This window comes from Varanus komodoensis, unplaced genomic scaffold (assembly GCF_004798865.1).
Source record: "Varanus komodoensis strain SLA01 unplaced genomic scaffold, ASM479886v1 scaffold68, whole genome shotgun sequence".
Classification (NCBI taxonomy): domain Eukaryota; kingdom Metazoa; phylum Chordata; class Lepidosauria; order Squamata; family Varanidae; genus Varanus; species Varanus komodoensis.
The window spans coordinates 3,359,240-3,382,096 of NW_025336321.1; the positions used below are offsets into that span (position 1 = coordinate 3,359,240).

Here is a 22,857-nt window from a genome sequence, read left to right on the forward strand (position 1 = left end):
ACAGACAACACTGCAGCACAACGTTAAAGGACAGTACAGATTTTCTCTCACTTCATTCAACTCCAAGCTGCCTCTATGGGCTTCTCTACATGAGTCGTATAGCACTTTACTGAGGCTTCTGCTTCAGTTTCCTTTATGGAAGGAACAGACCATCCTTCATTTGAGGTTCCCTGCCCCTCCCCCAGGGATCTCCTTCTCCCCATTTGCATATGTTCCGTTACACAGCTCACATTTCGGCACAAAGACATGGAACAGAATTATGAAAATATACCAGGCTTCTGTAATGAATAAAGATGCTCCCTAGGAAAGTGCTGGATTTTCCCACTCTAAAATCCATGAAAAAGACTGGAAAACACAGGAAACAACATCCTGAAAAGCCCCACAAGCTTCTGTGACTGAGGGATCACAAGTACACAGTAAATACCTCGTGTAGAGAAGCCCTGTGTGGTAAATCTGGAGAGACTCTCCTTGCCACTGGGAACATAGGTTTTTAGTCCAGGGATGACGCATATCTAGGTCCTTTAGCCCCAGTGGAAGTGATTGGGTGGAAGCAACCCAGATGTTGCCTAGCTCCATTCCTAATTATCCTAGATTTAAAAAAAACCTTGGGTTGTTGTGATGTCCAAACTGGTCATGTAGAATTGTGCTCCCAGTTGTCCTCCCAGTGCAGCAGAGCATATAAATGAGGTGTATAGGATATGTATTGAAATGAAGGTATGAACATGAGCACAGAATCCATCAGACATACTTATACAGTTATCAGTTACGATGGTATTGCCATCATCGCATTCTTCCCCATCTTGTAGGACTCCATCTCCACATGTGCTGCCATCTTCTATTTGGTAGTCCCCAGGATAGAAAGGTGCAAACTGCTTGAATAAATGAAAAATCATGACTGGAACTAAACTGTTGCCATCCATAATGCCTGGTGCTGGAGCATGGAAAAGCTATAAAACATATGTTCCTGTTCTCACTTGTTGAAAATTTCCTGTATCTTGTAGTTTTTCATTTTTAGGATCTAATTCAGCCAGCTGAAGAATATCCTGGGAATTCTGAATCAGGATCGAAGTTTCTTCGGGATTTGATGGAGCCTCCCAATTTGATATGCCTACATGTCTGGAGCTTACAACTCCTGTCATCCCCAGACACCACGGCCAAGGCCTGTGGCTGATACGAGTTGCAGTCCAATGCATCTAAACGGCACTTAGTTGGGGAAGGCTCATTTACAGAATATTTCCATCAGAATCCTTTCAACTGTTACTTACACCTAAACCGGAATGCAAATCATGTTGCTCTATGATTGTGGGCATTTACTTTCCCTTGAGGACTTCAGGGAATTTACAGTGCAGAGGTGTATTTTCAAAGCCTTTACTTTTTTCCCATATCCCCAGGTTCAGGACCATGAAATTTCAAGGGAAAGTGTGGTTAAATAATCAGAGCATTGTGTCCACATAGAAGCCAAGATTTCATGTTCCGTTGCATGCTGGGAATGCGGTGCATGAGGAAACACTGTCCCATACCCTGTATTCCTTCGGCTATGTTTGACTATAGTCCCAAGCATTTGGGACTGCCCACTAATGATTTTGGTAGCTCATGCTACAAATAAGTCTTGCGTTGCATATTTGCACAACAGTGCAACTTACACTGCAGCATCAGAGTACAGTACAGCCACTGTAATTATTGGGACTTAAGTTCTTGTTAAATTCATTTCTATGCCACCTGTAGCCAAAGCTCTCAGGAAGTTCACAACAGGATATTAAAAGCAGTAAAATACAGTACATAAAACAGCATTTAAGACATTTAAAACAAAAAGTTAGTCATGACTAAATTAAGTCCCATAAATCTACATTGGTCTCTGGAACCAATGATTTCTCAGAAGGAAGTCCTACTGTGTCCAATGAGACATCCCTGCACAGGGAAGGTACCTCTTTTTGTTTCAGAGCTAGATAACCTCTCCAGCTGCACGAAGCTCAGGGGGCTGGATGATGTCAAGAGGGCAGGGCCCCTCCCCAAATGCTATACCACCCCTCTGCTGTGCTTGGCATGGCACTCTATGTCTCTTTCCTCCCAGAAAGAGGTGCTTGCACAAGCCAGATCATCTGAACACCAGAGGAATGCTCCTTCCAGCCCCTCTCATGTCCTGCTGGACTAGGTGAGTCGCTCTCAGCCTGATTCATGTACATGAAATTGTTTAAACACAGCCAGTTCAGTGACGGTTTTTACCTGGATTGGAAGCCATCCAAAAGTATCTTTGAAGTACAATGATCTTTGATCTCTTCGAAAGGCTAGGGCATATTCTGTGTTTAGTCTGTCCAATTCTTCCCGGTTATTCACTACAAAAATCTGGGGAAGAGAAATAAAATGTAGGTGAAAAGCAAATAGTTTGTTAATACAGAATAATAGGCTGCAACAGAGTTTTAAGGGTTCATTCCAAATTTGAAGGGTTTGGGACCAGTACCTAAGGCTGTTCCAATAACCCCCAAGCACTTATTATGAATTTAAATAAATTGTGTAGCCTAATCCATAACCAGTATTGTTATGTGCCTGTTTTCATCCAAATGGAAGTCATGAGAGCAGCTTTACAGCAAACAGAATAGCCTGGAAAAAGAAACAGATTTGGGGAGAGTTGTGTTCAAGATCTGGAGGATGGAAGACACAACTTCCAGAGAGAAAAACAGATGGGTGATTTTAAAAGTATGATACTTTAAACACTTCAACCTTAATCTACCTAGAAAAGCTAGAGGGAGGAGGGATTTATAATATCCCTGTCACCATTCAGTTGGCAGCCCTTATGAAACCACATAACTATGATTCACATAACTATAATTTACTACTACAAGAGCTGCAGTAGAGCGAGGCAAAATGCAATTTCTGCAGCAAATCAGTTTTTTGGGATGATACAATAGTAGAACTGACCAGATTGTTATTTGCAAATGGTCAATCATTGCTTTCTGTATACCTACCCAAACATGTTAGCATGGTGCACCTTAAAGCTGAAAGTGAAATTCTGCTCCCCCAATAGCATCTTGTTGAAGGAAGAGGCAGCTACACCCAGCCGACTAATTAGTGCCTCTTGGAGATCTCAGCAGTACTGCCTAGAGTTGCCAATATTACTGAGCAAAAGTAACATTGTTAAAGCATGTAGGTTATTTTGGAACACGGGTCTTGCTTTTATAAACAAATTAGTTGTTCTCCCAAACATGCCCAGATTGTGATGATCCAAGAAGCACGTTAATAGATGATCCATTTACAAAATATGTGCCAATTAATTCTCATCAAGTTCACTTACTGCAGGAACTATTGAATAGGTCTGTCCAAATGGTGGTTCTTCATATCGTGGGATATTCACATTTTGCTGTGGGTTGCAGAGACAATTCCCTGGTGGCCCAGGAAGCCCTCTTTCCCCTTTTGGCCCCATTGTCAGTTGCCCTAGAAAATATCAGATTGCCAAACTGAAATAGATAAAAACATATTTGCTGAAATAGATAAGAACATGCTGAAAGGAGAAAATGGTACTCCTATCTGCAAGCTAAACATATTTAAAACAAACATCTCGTATTTTAAATATGGGTGCTGTCATTTGGTACTTTAAAATGTGGGTGCTTTGACTTCAATAGAAATCACATCAGAGGCAACACTTATGGAGTGTCCCTGATGTTCCAGTTTCAGGGCTAGTTGCACTGCTTTTAACCATTGTTTTCTTTTTCTAGGGATATGTTCATTTAGCTTAATTTGCCTCTGACAGAAAAAGCAGGCTGTAGCTGTGAGGAACCAAACAAACACGTTAATGAATGAATCTGGGTATGAACAGGGTACTTGCTGACTGATGGAGATACCTGCAAGAAAGGGCTGTACACAATAATGACCACTTCCACTGTAGCCTTTCCCACACACACATACCACAGGAGCTATCAGCCTTGTCAATATCCTAGATTCAGATTGAGTGGGGTTAACATGATGCCCGGTTCCTCCACAGCTGAATATCCTCCGGCAAGTGAAAATTAAGCCCTTACCACTTTGTCACTGAGACACTACTTCTTACTCCATTGCAAGAGGGCAAAAGAGCACCGGTTATGATGGAGGGAAAGCGCCACACCAACCTAAAACTGCACCTTAAAAAGGTCTGATCCTCTCAGCTAGCATTCTCGTGGACACCTCATAGGTATATGTCTCTTTTCTGCTTAGTAAAGCAATATTGTTTAAATGAAGCAAGAAAACCAGCTATCAAGAAAAAAGTGGAGTATAACTCAAACAAATAAATAAATATCAAGAAAGGCCTGCCTTACCTGATACGAAGTGTCCTGGTGGACCAGGCTGGCCAGGAGGACCAGGCCTGCCAGTTGGACCTGCAGTTCCAGGAGGTCCAGTGTCTCCCTTTTGCCCCTATTATATATAACAAAGGACCAGATATTAAAACATAGCTTGCAGTACTTTATAATATAAAGCCGCTTCATGGGTAGAAACAAGTATGAGCTGGAAAAAACAATAATTCCATCTCTGTATATGTTTGTATTTAGATCTGATTTCCCCAAGTTGGTGGCTACCAGATGTGTTGGACTATATGCTGCAGCCATGTTAGGAGTTGTAGTTCAACATACCTGGAAGACAGCAAGTTGGAGGAGGCTGGATTATATATTTCAAACATACAAGTAGGATTTTTTTCCGAAATGAAGCAAGCCAAAATCAGCAGAACCCTATGTATCCTGTGGTCCATCCATGTACATTTCTGATTAATTATTTCTGTCTATTAATTCTCCTATTTGGCACTTTTTTACAGAGTGCCTTATGACTAAGGCAGCACTCCATGCTCATATGTGAGTATTTGGGAGGAGATGGGTGGACGGACAATGATGGAATCATCATCTTGCCTCACCCACACCGCTACGCTTCATACTTGCACAAGCCACTGCAAGTAGAAGGGCTGAGACCTGTGTAGTATCTGTGGATAGCCCAAGGAATTCTGTGGGCAAACTCAGCACTTTTTAAAAAATGATTTGAAGAGAAGCCACTGTGTTGCTGGAAAACTGACTGATCTGTAACACGCAGAAATGCTGAGGGAACACAGCGCTCAGAAGACTGCTTAATGCAGTTAGCCCAAGCCGATAACTATGATTTATAGCACAAAACACTGCTCGTTTCTTTTCACATAACTCCTAGGGTAGCCAAGCACTGCCTGGGTACAGCCACTGATTTTGCAGCCTGCCTTTTGATCCCTTACAGCACAAACATCCAGATGTCTATCCAGACTTCCTCAACCTGGCACCCACCAGATGTGTTGGTCCAACTCCCATCATCCCCGGTCAGCTCAAGAATACTGCTCTGTTGACCAGAAACTGGATTGCAGATTGACCTAAAGCCAGTGGGGGCTAGTGGGTCCAGTGGGGAGGCATATCCGCCCTGGAGTTTTGTCCGAATTGTCAATGAACAATTTTCAATGCTGAAGGGCTCCATCCCTATTCCCCCCAAAAGTTCAGCATAATGGATAACTCCTTAAAAGTTTAGACTGCAAGCCAAAGTGGATACACTGCGCCACTGACACATACATTTTCTCCTTTCTCCATTTTTTTCATACTCATTTTGCAAAGAGAGGGAAAGAGATAGTGATGCAAAATGACGGAGAAAGAAATTATGAAGACAGTAGGGGTCTGCTCCTGATATCTAGCCTTTAAAGATGTCCTAAAATAGGGTGGTGGTAGGGAAGCCCACTTCTGTCAATCTAATTGCACATGCCTAAATCTGGATCCAGCCCATTCTTCATTATGAGATTGTTGCTGTTTTAGCACCAGGCAAAGCCATCCTTATATGCTCATCATTCATGTACGTTAGTTATGTCCCAACAGTTGTGGGTTGCTTTTCTGGAATTCAGTCAAGGCTTGGGCATAACAGAGACAGAAGGGAGATATGAAGATTGTGAATAAAAACCTTTTACATTGCATTGCAAGACTCACTTTTCTTGGGTTATTTTTATTTCATAGGTTTAAATGCTGCTCATCATATTTAAAATATCTCTGAGATGTTATTGAGCTAGTTATGATTTATACTGACTGGGGGAGTCACATTATATTACTTATGGATTTCTGTATTTGTTTGTGTAAGCACTTCAAGCTTGCTCTTTACTGTGGAAAGCAATGCACAATTTCACTTTCATTATTTATTTATTACAAATAAATAATAATTAATTTATTACAACTTATATATTTAATTATTATGAATAATTTATATCTTACCTTTCTTCTATACTATTTATTCCATATCATTTTTCTATACCTAGTTCTATACCTAATTATTTGCATAATATCCAGATGCAATCAATATAAATCAGAAGAATACAACTCAGATTTAAAAGAAAGGGAGAATCACAAGCAGAGACAGGGAGGAAAAGCAGAGGGAGAAACAGATGAGTAGAAAAGATGGACAAAGAAAGGTTGTTCTCAGTCTGAAAACGGACACTAAACAACTAGAGGGGATTTTCCGCAAATATTAATCACTCACAAGGCAGCCGTCAGCAGGTGAATTTCTAAGGCTGGTCACATGGTGCTAACTTCAGTGCCACAAAGACTATGGAACCTGCTGTGTTGATGTTATTGTTGTGATTTGATTTGGTGCTTGCAAGATGGAGACTTGTGGAGCTGCATCTAGTCTGGCTTAGTGTTACTGAACAAGCCTGAGAAAACTCTCAGCATGAACCTGAAGGAGCCAATAAGATAAGCAAGAGAGATCTTGGAATGGAAGTGGAAGTAACACCTTCTTAATTTAGCTGCCACTGCAGACATTTTATATAGAATGTTAGCTGATCCTGGAGACAGGAAATAACTGAGTAGGTGAAAAGTGTCTCCTCTTATTTAACAAACGGCTATTTAAATATACATCTCAGATCATCCCTCAGGTTAGAAGCGGTCAGTCTCTCAAAACAAAATTAAGACTTCAAGAAACTGAGTTTTGGATCCAGTCTTAGAGATAGAATTGATTCCTGAAATCAATGAGATTTAAGTTAGTCACAACTTATTTACAGCCGTTTTTGCACAAGTCAGTAAATTGGTTGTTAATCCACTTTTCTGTTCATCCGCTTTTAACTACTTTCAGTTCTGCCACAGAACTCAGATCCAAGTACTACATGAAGAGTGTTTTCTTTCCAAGTAGTAAATGAAGAGCATTTTGTTTCTACACAATCTCTATGAATAGAGGAAAAGCAGAAATATACAAGTGAAAAAAGCAGCACTCTTTCACATTTACAATTAAACACTGCATTTCCCCGCACTAACAAAATTTGTCAAAAGTGGGTTCAGATGCAGATGTCTTCCACATGTAATCCTCCAGTGTTTTCCTACCACTGCTTCCATGTTTTTTTCTTACCACAGGAATCAGTTAAGGGACAAAAGACCGAACTGCAGCAGTGTGCCTTCTGATTCTTAGTACCAGCAGCTCTCCATTTGAAGCATCCTAGGTACAACCTACTTGTCTGCAATTGAATCAGTAAGAATAAAATAGCAATCATATTTGTACTAGCTACACACTTAAATGGTTTCCCAGCCACGTAGAGTCATTCCACGCAGAAAGCTGTTTCCATGTCAGGCCTGGTAGCAAAGGTAGTTTCTGTGGCTGAAAGCATATGATGCAAGATTTGGGGTTAACAAATGTCAAAGAAAGTGACTGCCTTTCAAACACTTACATATATCCTAGAAGGCTTGCAGTTTCCATCAATAAATATTTGTTCGGCTAAGAGGGCAGCCTCTGGCCTCCTGACCTTGTTGCAGGGTTGAGTGGGTGGGTGCAGGATCAGAAAAACACTTTGAGGTCAGAGTGAGGACTTCCACTGTGGAGGGATTGCAGTCTATCCTCGAAGCCGGCACAATTATTTCCATGCCGGCTGGGTTCCAAAGATGGAAGACCATCTTCGGCATGGGAGAGGGAAAATTTGGGATGGGGAGCAAGACACTGCAGGCCTCCAAAGAATCCTGGTGGGGCTGCAGACTCTCCTCCTCATTTAGATGGATAAAACCAACCACCCAAATATTTAACTGAGTGAGGGGAGCAAGGTGGCAATCCTAGCCTCCACACTTCACCTGCCTTCCACTGGATACCCACAATCAAGGTTGTAGTGGAGGGGGCCCTTGGGGGGATCGGAGCACCCCCACTAATTTTGGAGAGGGTCTTCAAGGGGGTTGCTGGATCTCTGAACACAGGCCCACTGTCTCTCCCTCACTGCTTCTCAAGAGACTTGGCTTTGTTGGTTCATGGCTGGCAGCTGCCACTGTTTCAGAGTCTTGAATTTAATGGGTTAAGGACAGGGGTATTTTTTTGACAGTTTCCAACAGTTCTTGGGAATTACTTATCTGGAGGGGCCTACCAGGCATGCACATGACTTTTCTCTGACACTTGGCCTCATGGTCAGCCTCTGCTCCGCAGCAACATGTGTTCAGAATACCTTTGGTGCTCTAAAAACTACCTCCCATCCCTCCTGCATCCACACCACACATTTAGAACATTTTTATTCCTCTTTTAACAGTCACTACTTCTCCAAAGAATCTTGTCAAGGGTCCTGAGTGTCATTAGTAAACACCTATTCCTCACACAAAAAGGGACAGTTTCCAGAGTTCCTGGGAAAGAGGGATTGACTGAAAAACCATTCCAGGAACTGAAGCTCTTCGAGGTGTTTTCTCACATCTCTTAGTCCCAGAATTATTTGGGAGAATAATGGCTAAAGTGGGAGAAGAGTATCATAAGTGGAGTGTATTCACTGGAATCAGTGGGAAAATTAGCCATGACTTCTAATAGCCTTAAGTTCCTCTTACTTCAGTTAGGCTACTTTATGCATGATTCAGCATAGATCCAATGAGAGTACAGTAAAAGATTATTGAATATTTTGAGAAGCTGGAACCCCTAAACCGGGGTCCTCAAACTTTTCCACCAGGCAGCCAGATGAAAGCCGCCAGATGAAAGCTGCTGGGCGCAGGCCAGGAAAGTGGTGCTGGTGGTGCATGTGGGCTGGGGTGGGGGCGGCATGTGCAGGTGCGCGCACTGAGGCGGAGGCAGGAATGCGCAGTGAAGCAAGGTTAGGTGAAGCGGGGGCAGGCATGCACCGCAAGGCAGGCGCACGAGGCAGTGGCTTGCTTGCCTGCTTGGAGATCATGTTCTTCGAGCGAGCAAACCGCTGCCTCCCCTCGCACGGGGCAAGGTGGGTGGCGGCGGGCACATGCATGGGCACGGTCGGTCCAAAAGGGCATGGTGGGACAGATCCGACCCCCGGGCCGTAGTTTGAGGACCCATACCCTAAACTATGGACTCTGGATGCATGGAGGACCCACACATGTGTTCACACAAAGTCAGTGGCTGCAGAGGCCACAGAAAATTTAAAAAGCAAAACAGTGATTGTCAATCACTGGGAGATTGGGAGAATATAGCTATGTATGTTTCTATAAGTGTGGGTAATTAGTACCTGAGTTTTCTTTCTTCCCTTTCCCCTCCCTGTCCCTTTCTCCGTGTATGTCGTGCTTTTGGATAGTAAAAACTGCACTGTCTTATTAATGTCACATAATCTACTGTGCAAGCTTTTTGGCTGGAGAGCGGGGTATGAATCTATTTTTTAATCGTTCATAATAAGATAGAAGAAATAACTTCTGGAAGCTTTTTGAGCTGCACATCAAAAAGAGATATGCTCATCTTGCATTCATCACTCAAAAGAATTCAAAGGAATAAAGCCCATTTGATTGTATAATCATGATCAATCATGTATAATCATGGTTGTATAATCATGATAATCTTGTATAATCAAAGGTTGCATGATTTTGGAAACGGGTGGCTTGGGTGTGTGTGGTTTTAAGGAGGGCATGGCTTTGATGAGTGGCTCTGACTATCATGACTATATGTTGTAAGCCGCCCCGAGGCTTCGGCGAATGGGGCGGCATAAAAATGTTTTAATAAATAAATAAATAAATAAATGAAGGACCCCCCCCCCCCCGCAATTCTCAATTTGCAACTACACCACTGCTCATAATCCTCCAGTTTTGGAAGACTGTGGGCAGCCACCTTGAGTGGTGCCCTAAGAGACAGCAATTCACTTGTTTAGGTCTTATATAGGCAATCAGGAGGATATATTTTTACAGAAACATGCACGGTAATAGTGAATGAAAATGGCTGAATGCCTATAATTTCAGAAGTGAAATGGGCCCACACCAAAAGGACACACTGGTTCCTACACATGTGAGCTACTCTTTCAACACAGCAGGAGCTGATGGGAGTTGGACAACATCTGGAGGGCCTTGTTCTGTGGTGTGGAGATCGGTCAAGTCTTTGTCCCATGATCTTGGTCCATCTTTCCAATACTCTAGTTCAATGTTTTCAATCAATACTGCTGTCTAGATATCTTGCTCATTCTGTATTCATGTTTTATCTTCTGCCATCTTGCTGGCTGAACCAGCCTTTATTTGTTCAAAACCGTCTCACATTATTTACTTTCTCTTTTCTTAGAAATCTATTCATCATAGCTCTTATAAATCATGACCAGATGTCTTCATGCTTTTCTATGGCAATAAATCTTGCCCTTTACTTATAGAAATTTTGCTTGACCCACTCATTAATCTATTTAGGTTATCCTACTCCAAGCTGTTTGCAGACAAAGTGTGGAGAGAAGATTTACATAGCACAACCAAACAAATGTTAAAACCATTTTAAAAAGCACCACAGGATTCCTACTTGTTTGCCTCGTTTTCCAGGTCTTCCAGTCGGACCTCTGTACCCCGATGCACCAGGTTCCCCCTTTGGACCCATTTCTCCCTTTATGAAGACGGAAAAAACAAAGAACAGGCATTTACTATAAATGTGGACTGTTGGTTATATAACTTGTAGGGCTTCTTTACATGAGGGATTTAACATGCTGCCTGCTTTACTGAGTCTATTTCCATTTGCATTGCAGGACCAAATGTGCATCCTTTACTCTGGGGTTTCCACGGGGATTTGTATTTCTCTGCTTTTCTATATATTCCATAAATCAAGCACAGTGTGCCACTGTGATAAAGCTGTAGCATAGCAGATTATACTAGCTTTCGTTCCAGCTTGAAATGCAAGAATTCATCATCCTCATTCTTCAAAAAAAGAGAGAGCCTCAGAAATGACTGGGGAAAAACAGGAGAGGCCCTGGAGGGCAGCATGAGTAAAAGATATTGCATTCTTCACAAGCACACAATAAATACCCCACATAGAGAAGTCAATATTTACAACACAAGAACTTACAATTCTCTACAAGCAAAAAAAAAAAAAAAATTGCTTCTGTACGTTTTTTATAAAATCAACTGAAAACTTCTTTCAAAAACTAGAAATTTCTCTGAAAGTTAAAAAACTGAAATGTTTTATCTTTTGGTTATACAACTCCCAAGAAATAAACAAGTGATTCATTGGAAGGATTAAGTCATGCTGCTAGCCTTCTGCCCATGTGCTGGCAGGGCTGCTGAGATATAAGGGAAGCAACAGGATTTTGAACTTGGATGTGGGGTTGTGGGGAATGAATTTCCTTCATGAGCAATAGCAGCAATGGCACCCAATGCCTCCATTCTCCAAGAACTATCTCACACAGAGCACCTCCAGATATGCTGGGCCATCACCCCATCACCCCAAACACTCCCATCACCCTGAAAAGAACCAGACTGGATAAGGCTGGTGTGGAAGAAAATTTCCCAGTCTTGTGCCCTCCAGATAATTTGAGCTACAGTTCTCAACATTCCCAACCCTTGGCCATGATGTCTGGAGCTGATGGGAGTTGAAATCCAAGATGTGGAGGACATCAGTTTGCATACGGCTGATACAGAAAACTGCAGTGGGACTTCTGAATAAATATGTATAAAACTGCATTGAAAGGGCTCCTGAAATATTACCACCATCATATGCTGATCAGGAGAACAACCTGAGAATTTCTTGCAGCTCATGTACATACCTTCTGCCCCAGCATTCCAGGGAAGCCGATATATCCCTACAAGAAAAAGGAAACATGTGAAATACCTTTTAATGAATCATTTTGGGGTTTCTATAGGCATGATACAAAAGATACTGAGTTTCTTTCTATTCCTCTTAAAGCAAGCAGCCCCAAAGTTTTTCCAATTTTTCTATTATGAGCCATATGAGACATTTGATAATTACAAGCTCACAGATAATTATGGCTATTTCTGGCAGCAAGGACAAAAGCTATAGTGGAATTACAGTCAAATAGTTTATGTTATTTTGTTAGTAATGAACATGGCTGAATGCAACTTTGCAGGAAAGGTATGAAGTCTGGATCAATGTTGTTATATATTTATGATCTCCATACTCATGGCCTCACTGTTTCTTGCTTCTCCCTCCCATTGTTTTCCCTGAAGTTGTCTCAGTCATCATTTCTCTTGAGAATATGGCCCGTGTGTTCATAGTGTTGCTGTTCCCCTAGTGGGATCCTGGGCTTTTAAGATGCCTGCAGAACCAGGAGGCATTCTTCAGATGCAACCTTCCTGCAATGCCAGCAATGTGATGGGGAATCAGAACCTCCATCTGCTTCTAAAAGCCGATGGGGAACCTCTGGCCTTCTAGGTGTTAGCCCTCCAGCCAGGGAGGCCAACTGACAGGTGTTGTAGTCTAACAGCTACACATGGGGGCCAATGCTTTAAAAAGGGGCAGGCTTCTGCAGGTTAAGACTTAGCAACCCTCCAGATCCAGACAGTACATTGTCAAAGTTCAGTGTGTAGAGTTTGTGCTTCCAGAATACAGACAAGACTCATAAACCGAGTGGAGGTAGAAGCAAGACTGATGGATTCTCATTTGACTGATAACTCCTAAGAATTAGCCCAAGTATCATTTGAAGAAAAACAATTACATGCTTTTCCTACTCTCCTGATACCAATGGAACAAGGTGAGTCAAAACCAGATCTGTAGATGACAAATCCAGTTTTTCCTGAGGAGTTTCCTGGAGTTTGATTTTGTTGTTTGGGCCCTCTAAACTATATATAGTTTATATTATCTTATGCCTCACCTAGAAAGTTACATTCATTCATTTGTTCAAAATAATTACATCTTGCCTTTCTGCTATCTCTTTAAGGAGGCTTATAAACATTAAGGCTGTAATCCTATGCGTGCTTAAACTGAAAAAAAAAATATCTTACAACTTTCAACATTCCTCAAGCAGCATCTTTACCACAGCAGGCTGGGAGCTGCAGATTTTTTTCTGTCTAAAGGTACATAGGTCTGTATGCAAAAAGAATGAATTAAACACTCAACCCATGTCCATTTTTAAATACTTAATCTCTCTCTGTGAAGGCTCAGTGGAGATAAACACATATTAAAAGCACTTCAAACAGTGTTGTATATCCTAAACAGGTTGAAATGGGTTTATGCCCCCTGCTCCTCATTGGATTTACATTTCCTATAACATCATGTTATTGTCAAGATATTTTCAATTTCATATTTTGAAAATGCCATGGTGCTAAAATTCAGATTGAAATGAGGAACCAAGTTTATTATCCTATTTTGAATATGTCACATTATGGGATTATATGTTCTGTTTGTACTTTATATCTAATATTGTTTCAACATCATCTTATTTTCATAATAGGACTTCATGATAGGCATTATTAAGAAAGGAAAGAAAAAATAAAGCTGCCAATGTCATACTAGCCTATGGTGCAGCCATGCTTGGCCACCACACCAAACCAAAAAAGAGGAAGTGGGGATGCAGGGAGAAAAATACTATCGTAGAGTTGGAAAAAGCAGAAAAATGCAACTGAAATGATCTAGAGTCTGGAACTGCTCCTCTGTGAGGAAAGATTACAACATCTGGGACTATCTGACTTAGGAAAAGGGTTGGGAAAGGGAAACATGATGGATTACGAATTTATGCAAATGGATAGGGAGACATTTTTGCCTCTCTCTTAATGGCAGGTCATCCAACAAACATGATTGGTAGGAGATTTGTACAGCACTCAGTTAAACAATGGAATTGGGTCCACGAGACATAGTATTAGCCATTGGCTTTCAAAGGGGATTGGACACAATCATGGAGGAGAAGGCTATCAATGGCTTCTAGTCCTGATGACTGCACAGCCGTTGACAGGATACATAGGGATGTGTTCACAGGCAGACTAATTCGATCAGGGGACATATGCCTGTGTACATATTGCTGGGATACCTGAATGGCAGGGTGCTATTGCACTCATGTACAACTGGCAGTTGGTTGGATGCTGTGTGAACAGAATGCTATAATGAATGGGCTCTTCTTATGTCCTTAAGAGGTGAACTTGAAAATATATTGAAAATAACATGATGTCAAAGTAATCTAGATGAGGAGCATCCCTGTGTTAAAAGATGCATGTCTTATGTATGGTTCCATGAGCTATAATACAGTATACATGCTTTCAATGTAACAACTGATAAAACTATGTTGAGAACTCTTAGGTGTTCTATAAAGGTAATTTTACCTTGTCACCTTTGCTGCCTTTGGCACCCTTCTCTCCTTGAGCTCCCTGTAGAAAGCCATATCAGAGGGGGCGGGGGGGAGAAAAGTATATAACATAAATTGTTGCTTTCCCAGTACTGAACTTAGAATGAAAGATATTAGGCAAGCTTCAGTGGTTTTGACGTGTTAGCACAAACATAATTGTACCAGCAGAAACCAACTCTGATGTACCACCAATAGTGGATGAAGGTTTCTGCAACTCATAAAAGATGGCCTATAGGTGCCCACTACAGGAAGCCCAAAGCAGGCCTAACACCAGCGGATCCAGTCAGGATGTGTGGGTACCAGGCACCACTCAAGTTTGGTTCTCACTTCCTCTATTCCATGCAAATCGCTTATGCTCTGCATACCAACTCTGTGGTCAAGTTGATGGAGAGCTTGGAGAAGAAGACACTCTCCTGGGCAGTGATGCAGTTAGCAGAGACCCAAATGTCGTCTGCCAGCTCTCAAAGTTTATTTTTTTATTATTTATTTATTAAAACATTTTTATGCCGCCCCATTCGCCAAAGCCTCGGGGCGGCTTACAACACTAAGTTCTGTGTTCCCTCTGCGCTGAGATGCAATCTGCACAACAGCTGGGGGAGGCATGGATTTTCCTAGTGATCATATATTGTTCCCTGTCCTAATACTAGGTATTTTGGAGCGGCTTGCTCTTGAAGACCACTGGGCCATTGAGACCAATTCACTTTATGAAAGGCCTCCTGGTAGATATGAAAACTGCTAGAGCTGGTTTGTTGATATCGATCACCATCATGCCTGCAGTTCTGGACGCTACATGGGAGTGCAGTTATGGAGACTGTCACAATGAGCTCCTGCACTTCAAAATTGGCTGTTACATCATTGCTCCTGAACCCTTTGAAACTCTGCCACACAAAGGTCAACTTGATCAAATCCCGACATATCTAATAGATTAGGCAATCAAGCAGAATCTTGGGGTCTGGGCCAAATCTTTGGGGTGCCCTACAACCTCATGCCTACTTTCTCCAACTATTAATTGTTTTGCAGTTTCCCAGCTTCAGTGTAGCTGAAGTGTGCCACATACTAAAAGCTCAACATTCCTGTACAAAAGCTTAGTTATTGGCAGTAAGAGTTTTAAGTTGCAATACAATGGATTTTTGACTGTGTGGACCCACCTGCCACTGAAATGTAGCCCCAGAAACTTCTCTGAAATGGAGTTTATCCTTGAGTAGAAAAAATTCCAACACCCCTGCATTAAGGCAACACATATTTTGTATGGGGAACATAGATTACATGTAAACTTTTCAGTAGCGTAGAGTTCTTGGCAACACTAACCTTTTCTCCTCTGCTTCCAGGGTAACCCTAGACAAAGAACAGCTATTTTAGCATTTGCTAATTGGTTAAAATTAAGTTACCACGTGGATTTTAAAAGTAGAATGGAAAAACTATAAATAATTAGTTTCACCAATACTTTCTTTTGTAGCCTTTGAAAAAAATATCACAAATAAAGACATACAAAGTGAGAGCAACACACTTCAGCATGGAAGCCACCATGAAATAAAAAGAAAAAAAATCAGGTATTGCAAGCATGCTAATCCTGTTTGAGATTGCTTTGGAAATTAAAATACAAGCAAAAAGCAGGTGTCACTACTAGTCTAATAATGTAACTGAAAGCAGTTTCTGTGGTAAATCACCATAAGCCATATTCTGTAGCTGCTTTCTCTCATCTACTGTAAGTCTCTTAGATAATGGTTTTCATTGAGCTTGCAGTTTGTCCTCTAATGCACTTCCCAGAATCATTTGTAATCTTTGAGAAACAGCAATTGCAGCCACATATGAGGAAAATGTTATCTGTTCCAAACAAATGCTAATGATGCTTGCACAGGATATTGGCATGCCAATTTCCATTTTAAGAGCAAAGACTAGCATGGACTACAAGCGCAGTAATGATTTCTGTTACCAGAGCATGGGGAAGCATGACCTAAAGTACAACCCTGCAAGGTGAAGGACTTCATTCAATCTACCAGTGAATCATCTTCCAAATATCTAGGTATTATCCAGGTATCATCTTGGAGCGTAAGCTTGCCATACTTTCAGCTCCATTTTGCTTCTCAAGAGTGTCTGGAAAAGCTACTTTTGGTTTTCATGTACCACCTGAAATAGCAGCAGCAGAGGGAAATCCATATGGAGAAGGTTTTGTCTGCAAGGACTGTCAGTTACAACAACAAAGAGCTTGAAAGCATTGGCTTATCTTGGATGGCTTCTCCCTTTATTTGATTAAAGCTTTGGACTCTTTCCTTCATCGCTTGCTGATCAGTGAAGTAACGTCAGTGGAATAGTACCCTTTTATCCACAGAGCATTGAGTGTTGGGCTTGCAGTGGAGATGTACCCCAACGTGGCTATTGCCACGGAGGAGAAAGAGAGATAGTGGCTGCTTCTGTTGTCTTTCTGCTCACCTTCTGTCAAGGCAACAGGAGGTTGGCGTTGAACAGCTGGGCTGCTGAATTTTGGACTGAGTGGGAGGGCAGAACTATTCTGCACGGTGGCGTTGTCACTGCTTAGTATTTTTACTTCTTGTGGCTATGTTACATCTGCTATCGGGATTCTTTTTGCCAATTATCTGCTTATTTGCTTAATGTGTTGTGACTGTTCAGTCTCTCCTGTGTTCTGATTCCTTCTAATGGTTTGCTGTTATCTGTATGTTTTAAAGGATCTCATTAATGTTGGCTATTCTGGTAGTTGTGGGCTGCCAACACCGTTTCAGAGGATTTTAGACAGAAGAAATTAACTTAGACCAATTTATCTCAGTGCTTATGTTAAAGTGAATTGCATTAATTGTTTTATTTGGAATGTTTGTTCTTTAGTGTAAAAAGCAGAGGGGATGGAAACTTGGAACATGGTGCATTTTAACACAGAAGCATGGTTTCAGTAGGTTTCAGTTGTTTTCATACCCCTAGGGAGAGGGGTTGGAATTATTATGACAAGACTCTGTCCACTGAAAGAGTCGCCATTGAATGTTGTGACTGCTCCATGTTTATGCTCCAGGTAAGCTGGAAGTTATGATGAATGGCTCTCTTCCCTTCTCTCAGGGCAGAACTGCCAACATCCATTTGGATTCTAAGATTGAATTTTCAGACCATGATAGCTTCTCTTGGTTTTAAGTCTCCCTTCCCCACCTGCCCATTCAGCTGGAGAGGTGCTGGACTTTGGTATTAACGTTTGAACAATACTCCCTTGTCTTGGGTTGTGTCACTAGATTTGAGTCAGTCTGACCATTTTCTAGAACCATTGTTCTTTTGAACTTGCTCTTCTGCCTTCGAAACAGATGGTGATTCAAAGAGAGAATTCAGAGATTACACCACTGGCCTTTCAAGGTCAAGTTTTACAAAATGTTGGTTGGGCCAAGGCTTTGGATGAGAATGAATTTAAGCCCACTCCAATCTCAACTCAGCAGAGACCCAAAGTCTGAGATCCCATGCCAGAAGTACTCAGGATTTAGCTGGGGCAAAATGATCAAGAGCTGAGCAAGGGGCAGAAAAAAACTCACCATTTTTGATAGTTAATACTTTTGACCCAATTGACATTCTGGAACATTACTGGTGCTATTCTTTTTTAATTAAATCACTTTATTTCTATTTTTGTTCTGGGACTATTTCAGTTCCCTCTTCTCTTACGGTGGGGCGGGTATCCTTTTTCTCTTACAGTGGTGGCTTTTCTTTTTCTCTCTCGAGTAAGTGTACATAACTTACTTTGGATTGAGACTGCAGTGCAGTGGGAGGGGAGCATTAAACCTTCCTCTGCACCCACTCACTGTTTGATTCCTGAATCCCTTCTCTCTCAAAGGAGAGCTTTTCTTATTTCAATCCCTGCATGTGGAAGGTGGGGAATTTGGGGAAGCAAAAATTGGCAGATAGGATGTTAAAAGTCCCCTCCCAGTGTGTAGTGTTCCAAGCCTGACTAAGAGGCTGCATGCCTTACTCTAGGGAAAGAGGGGAGAGAGAAAGATGCTTTTTGTAGATTTCTACTACGTAATTAACGTAACATGTAATTTGATTCTAAGGGAAACACCATGCATTACTGGTATGGGATGATGGGGAAATCCAAGTATGGTAGAGATTTTGGGTTCTGAGTCCCTGTGTTACATGGACTTGGCTTTTACGTGCATGTTCTCTTAGCTTGTTATAAGGTATGTAATAAAGAATGTAGAAAACAACTAGCATACCAGCAGAATGTTTTAGTTCTTTTCATTATATCCACAGAAAAAAGGAATGTCTGCCATTTGCAATGATTCTTCCTCCAGTCCCTGCCTAACCACCTCTGTTGTCCACACCAATCTACACAAAAGCACTTTCTAACCAAGGAAGCAGCCGTTAAGCAGTTGTTAGAAGCCAGAGAGGAATAACATAACAGCTGAGTAAACAAACCTTGGAGCCCACCGGTCCTCTTGAACCTGGCAATCCCATCAAACCTAAATCTCCCTTTTCACCCTAAAGGAGTCAATAAAGAGAATTATTCATTGTGGCTGTGGCAGGGCGTTGGTAACTGGAATGATGGCTCTGGGTCTGGATCAAAGAGGTGAAACATACAGCATTTCTATCACTGCAATGATATAATGGAAGCTAAAGACACAGGCAATTAAATTCCACTTAAGCTGTGCAGCCATCTGAGATGTGCCATCTCCTAACTTCCTCTTCTTCCAAGCAGTGGATGGCCATGGACCAAGCTTCAGCGTAGTCCTACAGGACAGAAGCTCAGATGCTAAGTCCTCCTGGGGAGAGCTCAGTGCTGCCGAATCAGCAACAGAGGCTTCCCTGCTCCCATTCTTTGTAAAGGACAAAAGTCAGACAGACCTCTGAACCCATCCAACTCTGCAGGTGAGGAAGGGAGCCAAGAGGCATGTAGATCCAGCAGAACCACAGCCTCTCCCCTTGCAGCCCACCCACTGGCATGCCCCACTGCTCTCCTCTCTGACTTCTTCTGGAGGTTGGTACTGACACATCATTGAGCTTTCCATGGTGACGGCCATTGCTGTGGAATGGGAAGGAGAGAGGCCAGAGTTTTGTCAGAGCTCTCCCTCTGAGGTTTCCAGCCCCAGAGGAGAAAGTATGTAACATCTTGAAGTTATCTATGGCCATAGCATTGCTCTCTTAATCAGCCCATTCTATGTTGCTGGACTAGAAAAAAATCATTTTTGCTGCCTCTGCCCTAAAGGAGTGAATCTTCAGATATATTTCTTTCCTCAAGGAAGGAACACATTCAGTTTTAGCATTTCTCTTGTCCCATGGAGCAGAATGGAGCAATAAAAACAGCCTGTATTTAAAAAGGAAAGCAGGAAGAAAGGGGGAAGAAAAAGAAAGAGAGAGAATGGGGGGGGGGGGGGGAGACTACAGACACAACTGGCACCTAATTTGGACCCACTGTCTTGAGGTCCTGTTGTAGAGCTGTATGTCCCCCTCTTTGGAGGGTATCCCAGAGTGGCCAGCACCTCTTGAATTCTGACGTCCCTGACAGCTGTAATGCTGCCTCTTGAGCTGGGCCATCTCTGTTACACCAAGAACAGTTAGCAACTCCTGGCATCCATTGGACTGTCAGTTTCAGCTGCTCATCTGGCCAGTTTGACTTACGTCTTAATTTCATCTGATATACTGAGAGTCACTCAGAAGTGTGGCCTGGAAGCCATTTGTGTTTGCAAATGCCTTTGCAGAAATCCTTTGCTGTGTCCTGATAAACATCTAGCAAATGGGGAAATTGCTAAATCAGCAGGACTGCAGAGAGACAATAATTCACTTTACTGTGCTCTCTGAGGGGAGAAAAGGGTACTCTTCAAGTCCTCCTGCTGGCTTGTAACCCAGCATGTCTTGCCAATCCTTGGAAGCAGAGCAGAAATCCTGCTTGCTACAGGGGCGTCTTCACTCACACGGTCGTCCCGTTACAGAAGCCATGACAGCATCCAGTTGTGGATCTGGCAACCCTGTCCGGGCACCAGGGCTCAGCCAACCTGTGTTGCTCTACTGAAAGCCAAGCCTCCTTCCTCACAATGTTGGGGTCTGGAACTCGTATGCCCCCCGCAACTTTACAAAGCCTAGGAACTCATAACCAGCAAGCTTGTTCTACAGCAAGCTGGTTAGCTTTGAGAAGATCTAGTTGAATTAACAGGACAAATCTTGCCACAAAAAAGAACACTCGCTACCTTGATCTTACCTTAGGGCCCATTGGACCAGGCCATCCAAGAGGCCCCGGCATTCCACGGATACCTGGAGGACCTGGACTACCCTTCAAAAGAAAAAAAAAGAGTGGGGTGGGGAGGAATAGAAAAGAGAAATCAGGAATAAGGACTCTGGGTTTCACATAGTCTTGTCTTTCAAATGGAGAACAGTCATGTCTGGATATAACGAAGTGTCTTCAGTGGTCCTCTCAGAAGTTTTTTGTCATCTTGGATCATCAGAGCTGACGTAACACTACCTCCCTCAGTTGTCACCTGACCGTGGCCATTCCGCCAGGTGGCAACAGCGGGACAGATGGGAACCTTAGCCACTCCATCAGATGTGCTGAGAAAGCAGCTCCATTCGGCTCCATTCCTGGATCATTCCTTTTCCTCCTCATTGTTCTAAGATCTACCGTGCAATTTTAAGGACTGGCGTCTGAGTTTGGGTGTTTTCCTTTTCCCTCTTCATTGTTTTTTTCCCCTTTTGTAACATGTCTTTCAGATTGTAAACCTGAAGGCAAAAGCCTTTTTAGTGTAAGCCTTCAGGAAACCTTCAGGATCTTTTGGGAGTTGTGAGTTCTACTGTTGACTATTGCTTGTTATACAGCTTATTTTAATGTTTTTATTTATGGCCTTAGGGAAAAATAGTGATATATATTATTTTTAAATAAATATAAATAAATGTATGACTCAACATCAAATCTTCAGCTAGATCAGATGATGGCTGCATATGCGCCTTTTCCTGTATCATCCTGTGCATAACTTGTGAGATTCTGGGGGGGCCCATTTGGATATGCCACCACCAAACTCAATCTTGATGGCGCAAACTCATAACAAGGCCTTTTTGGTGGTGGCACCCCAGCTCTGGAAAACCCTCTCCTAGAAGTTAGACTGATGTTTAAGATTGGTTAATTGCCTTTTGATTAAACAGTGCATTTTACTGTGATTTATAAAGTTTTTATTGCATTTGATAATCATACTATTGTTTATTATCCTGGGAACATTTTACAATGCATGTTGGGATATAAAAATCTTAATAAACACTATATGGGGGTTGTGTTCTATATACACACTGAGGCCACAGTTGCTCACCACTTTCCAACATGTCTACATTGACACACCACAATGAAAAACCCTCATGGAAATGTAACACATTTCATTTCATCATTCAAAATATTTCTGTCCCAACTTTCTACTACATTTGCAATAAAATGCAGATTAATCAAAGCATGGACAACAACAAAAATAAAGCATTGTAAAAACAGAGGCAGATTGAAGCAAATAAAAACAATTTTAAAAACACAGAGGTAAGGCCCAATCAGATCCTCAACCTAGGAAGCCAAGTGTCTTCTGGAACAGAAAAGTCTTGGTGAGGTGGTCAAGCAAAGGTAGAGGGGGCCAAAGAGACCTCCTGGGAGGAAGTTACACAAAGATGGCATGGCTGTGTTACTGCAAAGGCTCCCACTAGCCAGATTTGACATCTACATGTGATTTGCACATTAATGCTTACTCTAAAATTTTGTAACGTGAATGGACATGCTTTAGCGGGTTTTGCACAGTTTGTTTCATACCTTTCTTCCTGGTCTGCCAATCTCACCCTGTCAGAGAAAAGACTATATTAGTATAAACAAACCAGCTGGGCTGTTCTGAAAAGGAAATGGTGCTATTTCTTTGTAATCCTTTAATGATTATTTGTTCTTACGAATAGGTCAAACATGCCAATTGAGAACAAGGCAGAAAACAGGTTCAAGTGAGCTGGTATGTAGTAGTCTTTTCTAATGGGTCAAGGCGGTTGGGAGAAATGCAAAGATCACCAGAAACACAGTCATGGGAAACTGCTAGTTGAGGTTTTGTCTCCACGTATGTTGGCCTTGTTTGCACGATCACTATGAGTTAAACAAGTCATGGTAGTTTGCTTCAGCTAAAGTGTATGCCAGATTTTCTTTGCCTACTAACCCAACCAGGTACAACTTGTTGTGTCATCCAAAGCTGGACTGCTTGGCTTGTTAGAAGGGGAAACAACAATCAAATAACCAAAAATATAGGTTAGGTGAGGGTTGTTTTTTCCCTCCAGCAAGCCATGCTGCCCAGATTTGGGTGAAATGACAAGCCAAGTGCAGAGAGATGATGTTTAACCAACAGTAATTATACAAACCAGCCCTTTTGATGTATAATAAAGTTTAATAATGGACTGGCCTTCTTCACAATTCAATTTGAGGTGTA

The 22,857-nt window shown here is 42.0% G+C and overlaps 1 protein-coding gene across 2 annotated transcripts in view; it reads right to left on the reverse strand.

The window, feature by feature from the left end:
• Positions 1–22,857, reverse strand: part of COLQ (collagen like tail subunit of asymmetric acetylcholinesterase) — a 49,885-nt gene that overhangs the window by 5,798 nt on the left and 21,230 nt on the right. Inside the window, exons 5-15 of one of the 2 annotated variants that reach the window (XM_044450691.1) lie at positions 22,206–22,232; positions 20,631–20,702; positions 18,854–18,916; positions 15,764–15,790; positions 14,433–14,477; positions 11,927–11,962; positions 10,693–10,773; positions 4,287–4,383; positions 3,290–3,429; positions 2,224–2,343; positions 749–869 (exon numbers count right to left, since the gene is read on the reverse strand). In XM_044450691.1, the coding sequence (XP_044306626.1) occupies positions 749–869; positions 2,224–2,343; positions 3,290–3,429; positions 4,287–4,383; positions 10,693–10,773; positions 11,927–11,962; positions 14,433–14,477; positions 15,764–15,790; positions 18,854–18,916; positions 20,631–20,702; positions 22,206–22,232 (829 nt within the window). Of the gene's footprint in view, positions 1–748; positions 873–2,223; positions 2,344–3,289; positions 3,430–4,286; positions 4,384–10,692; positions 10,774–11,926; positions 11,963–14,432; positions 14,478–15,763; positions 15,791–18,853; positions 18,917–20,630; positions 20,703–22,205; positions 22,233–22,857 lie in introns of both variants that reach the window. The other variant, XM_044450692.1, reaches the window with a different exon arrangement.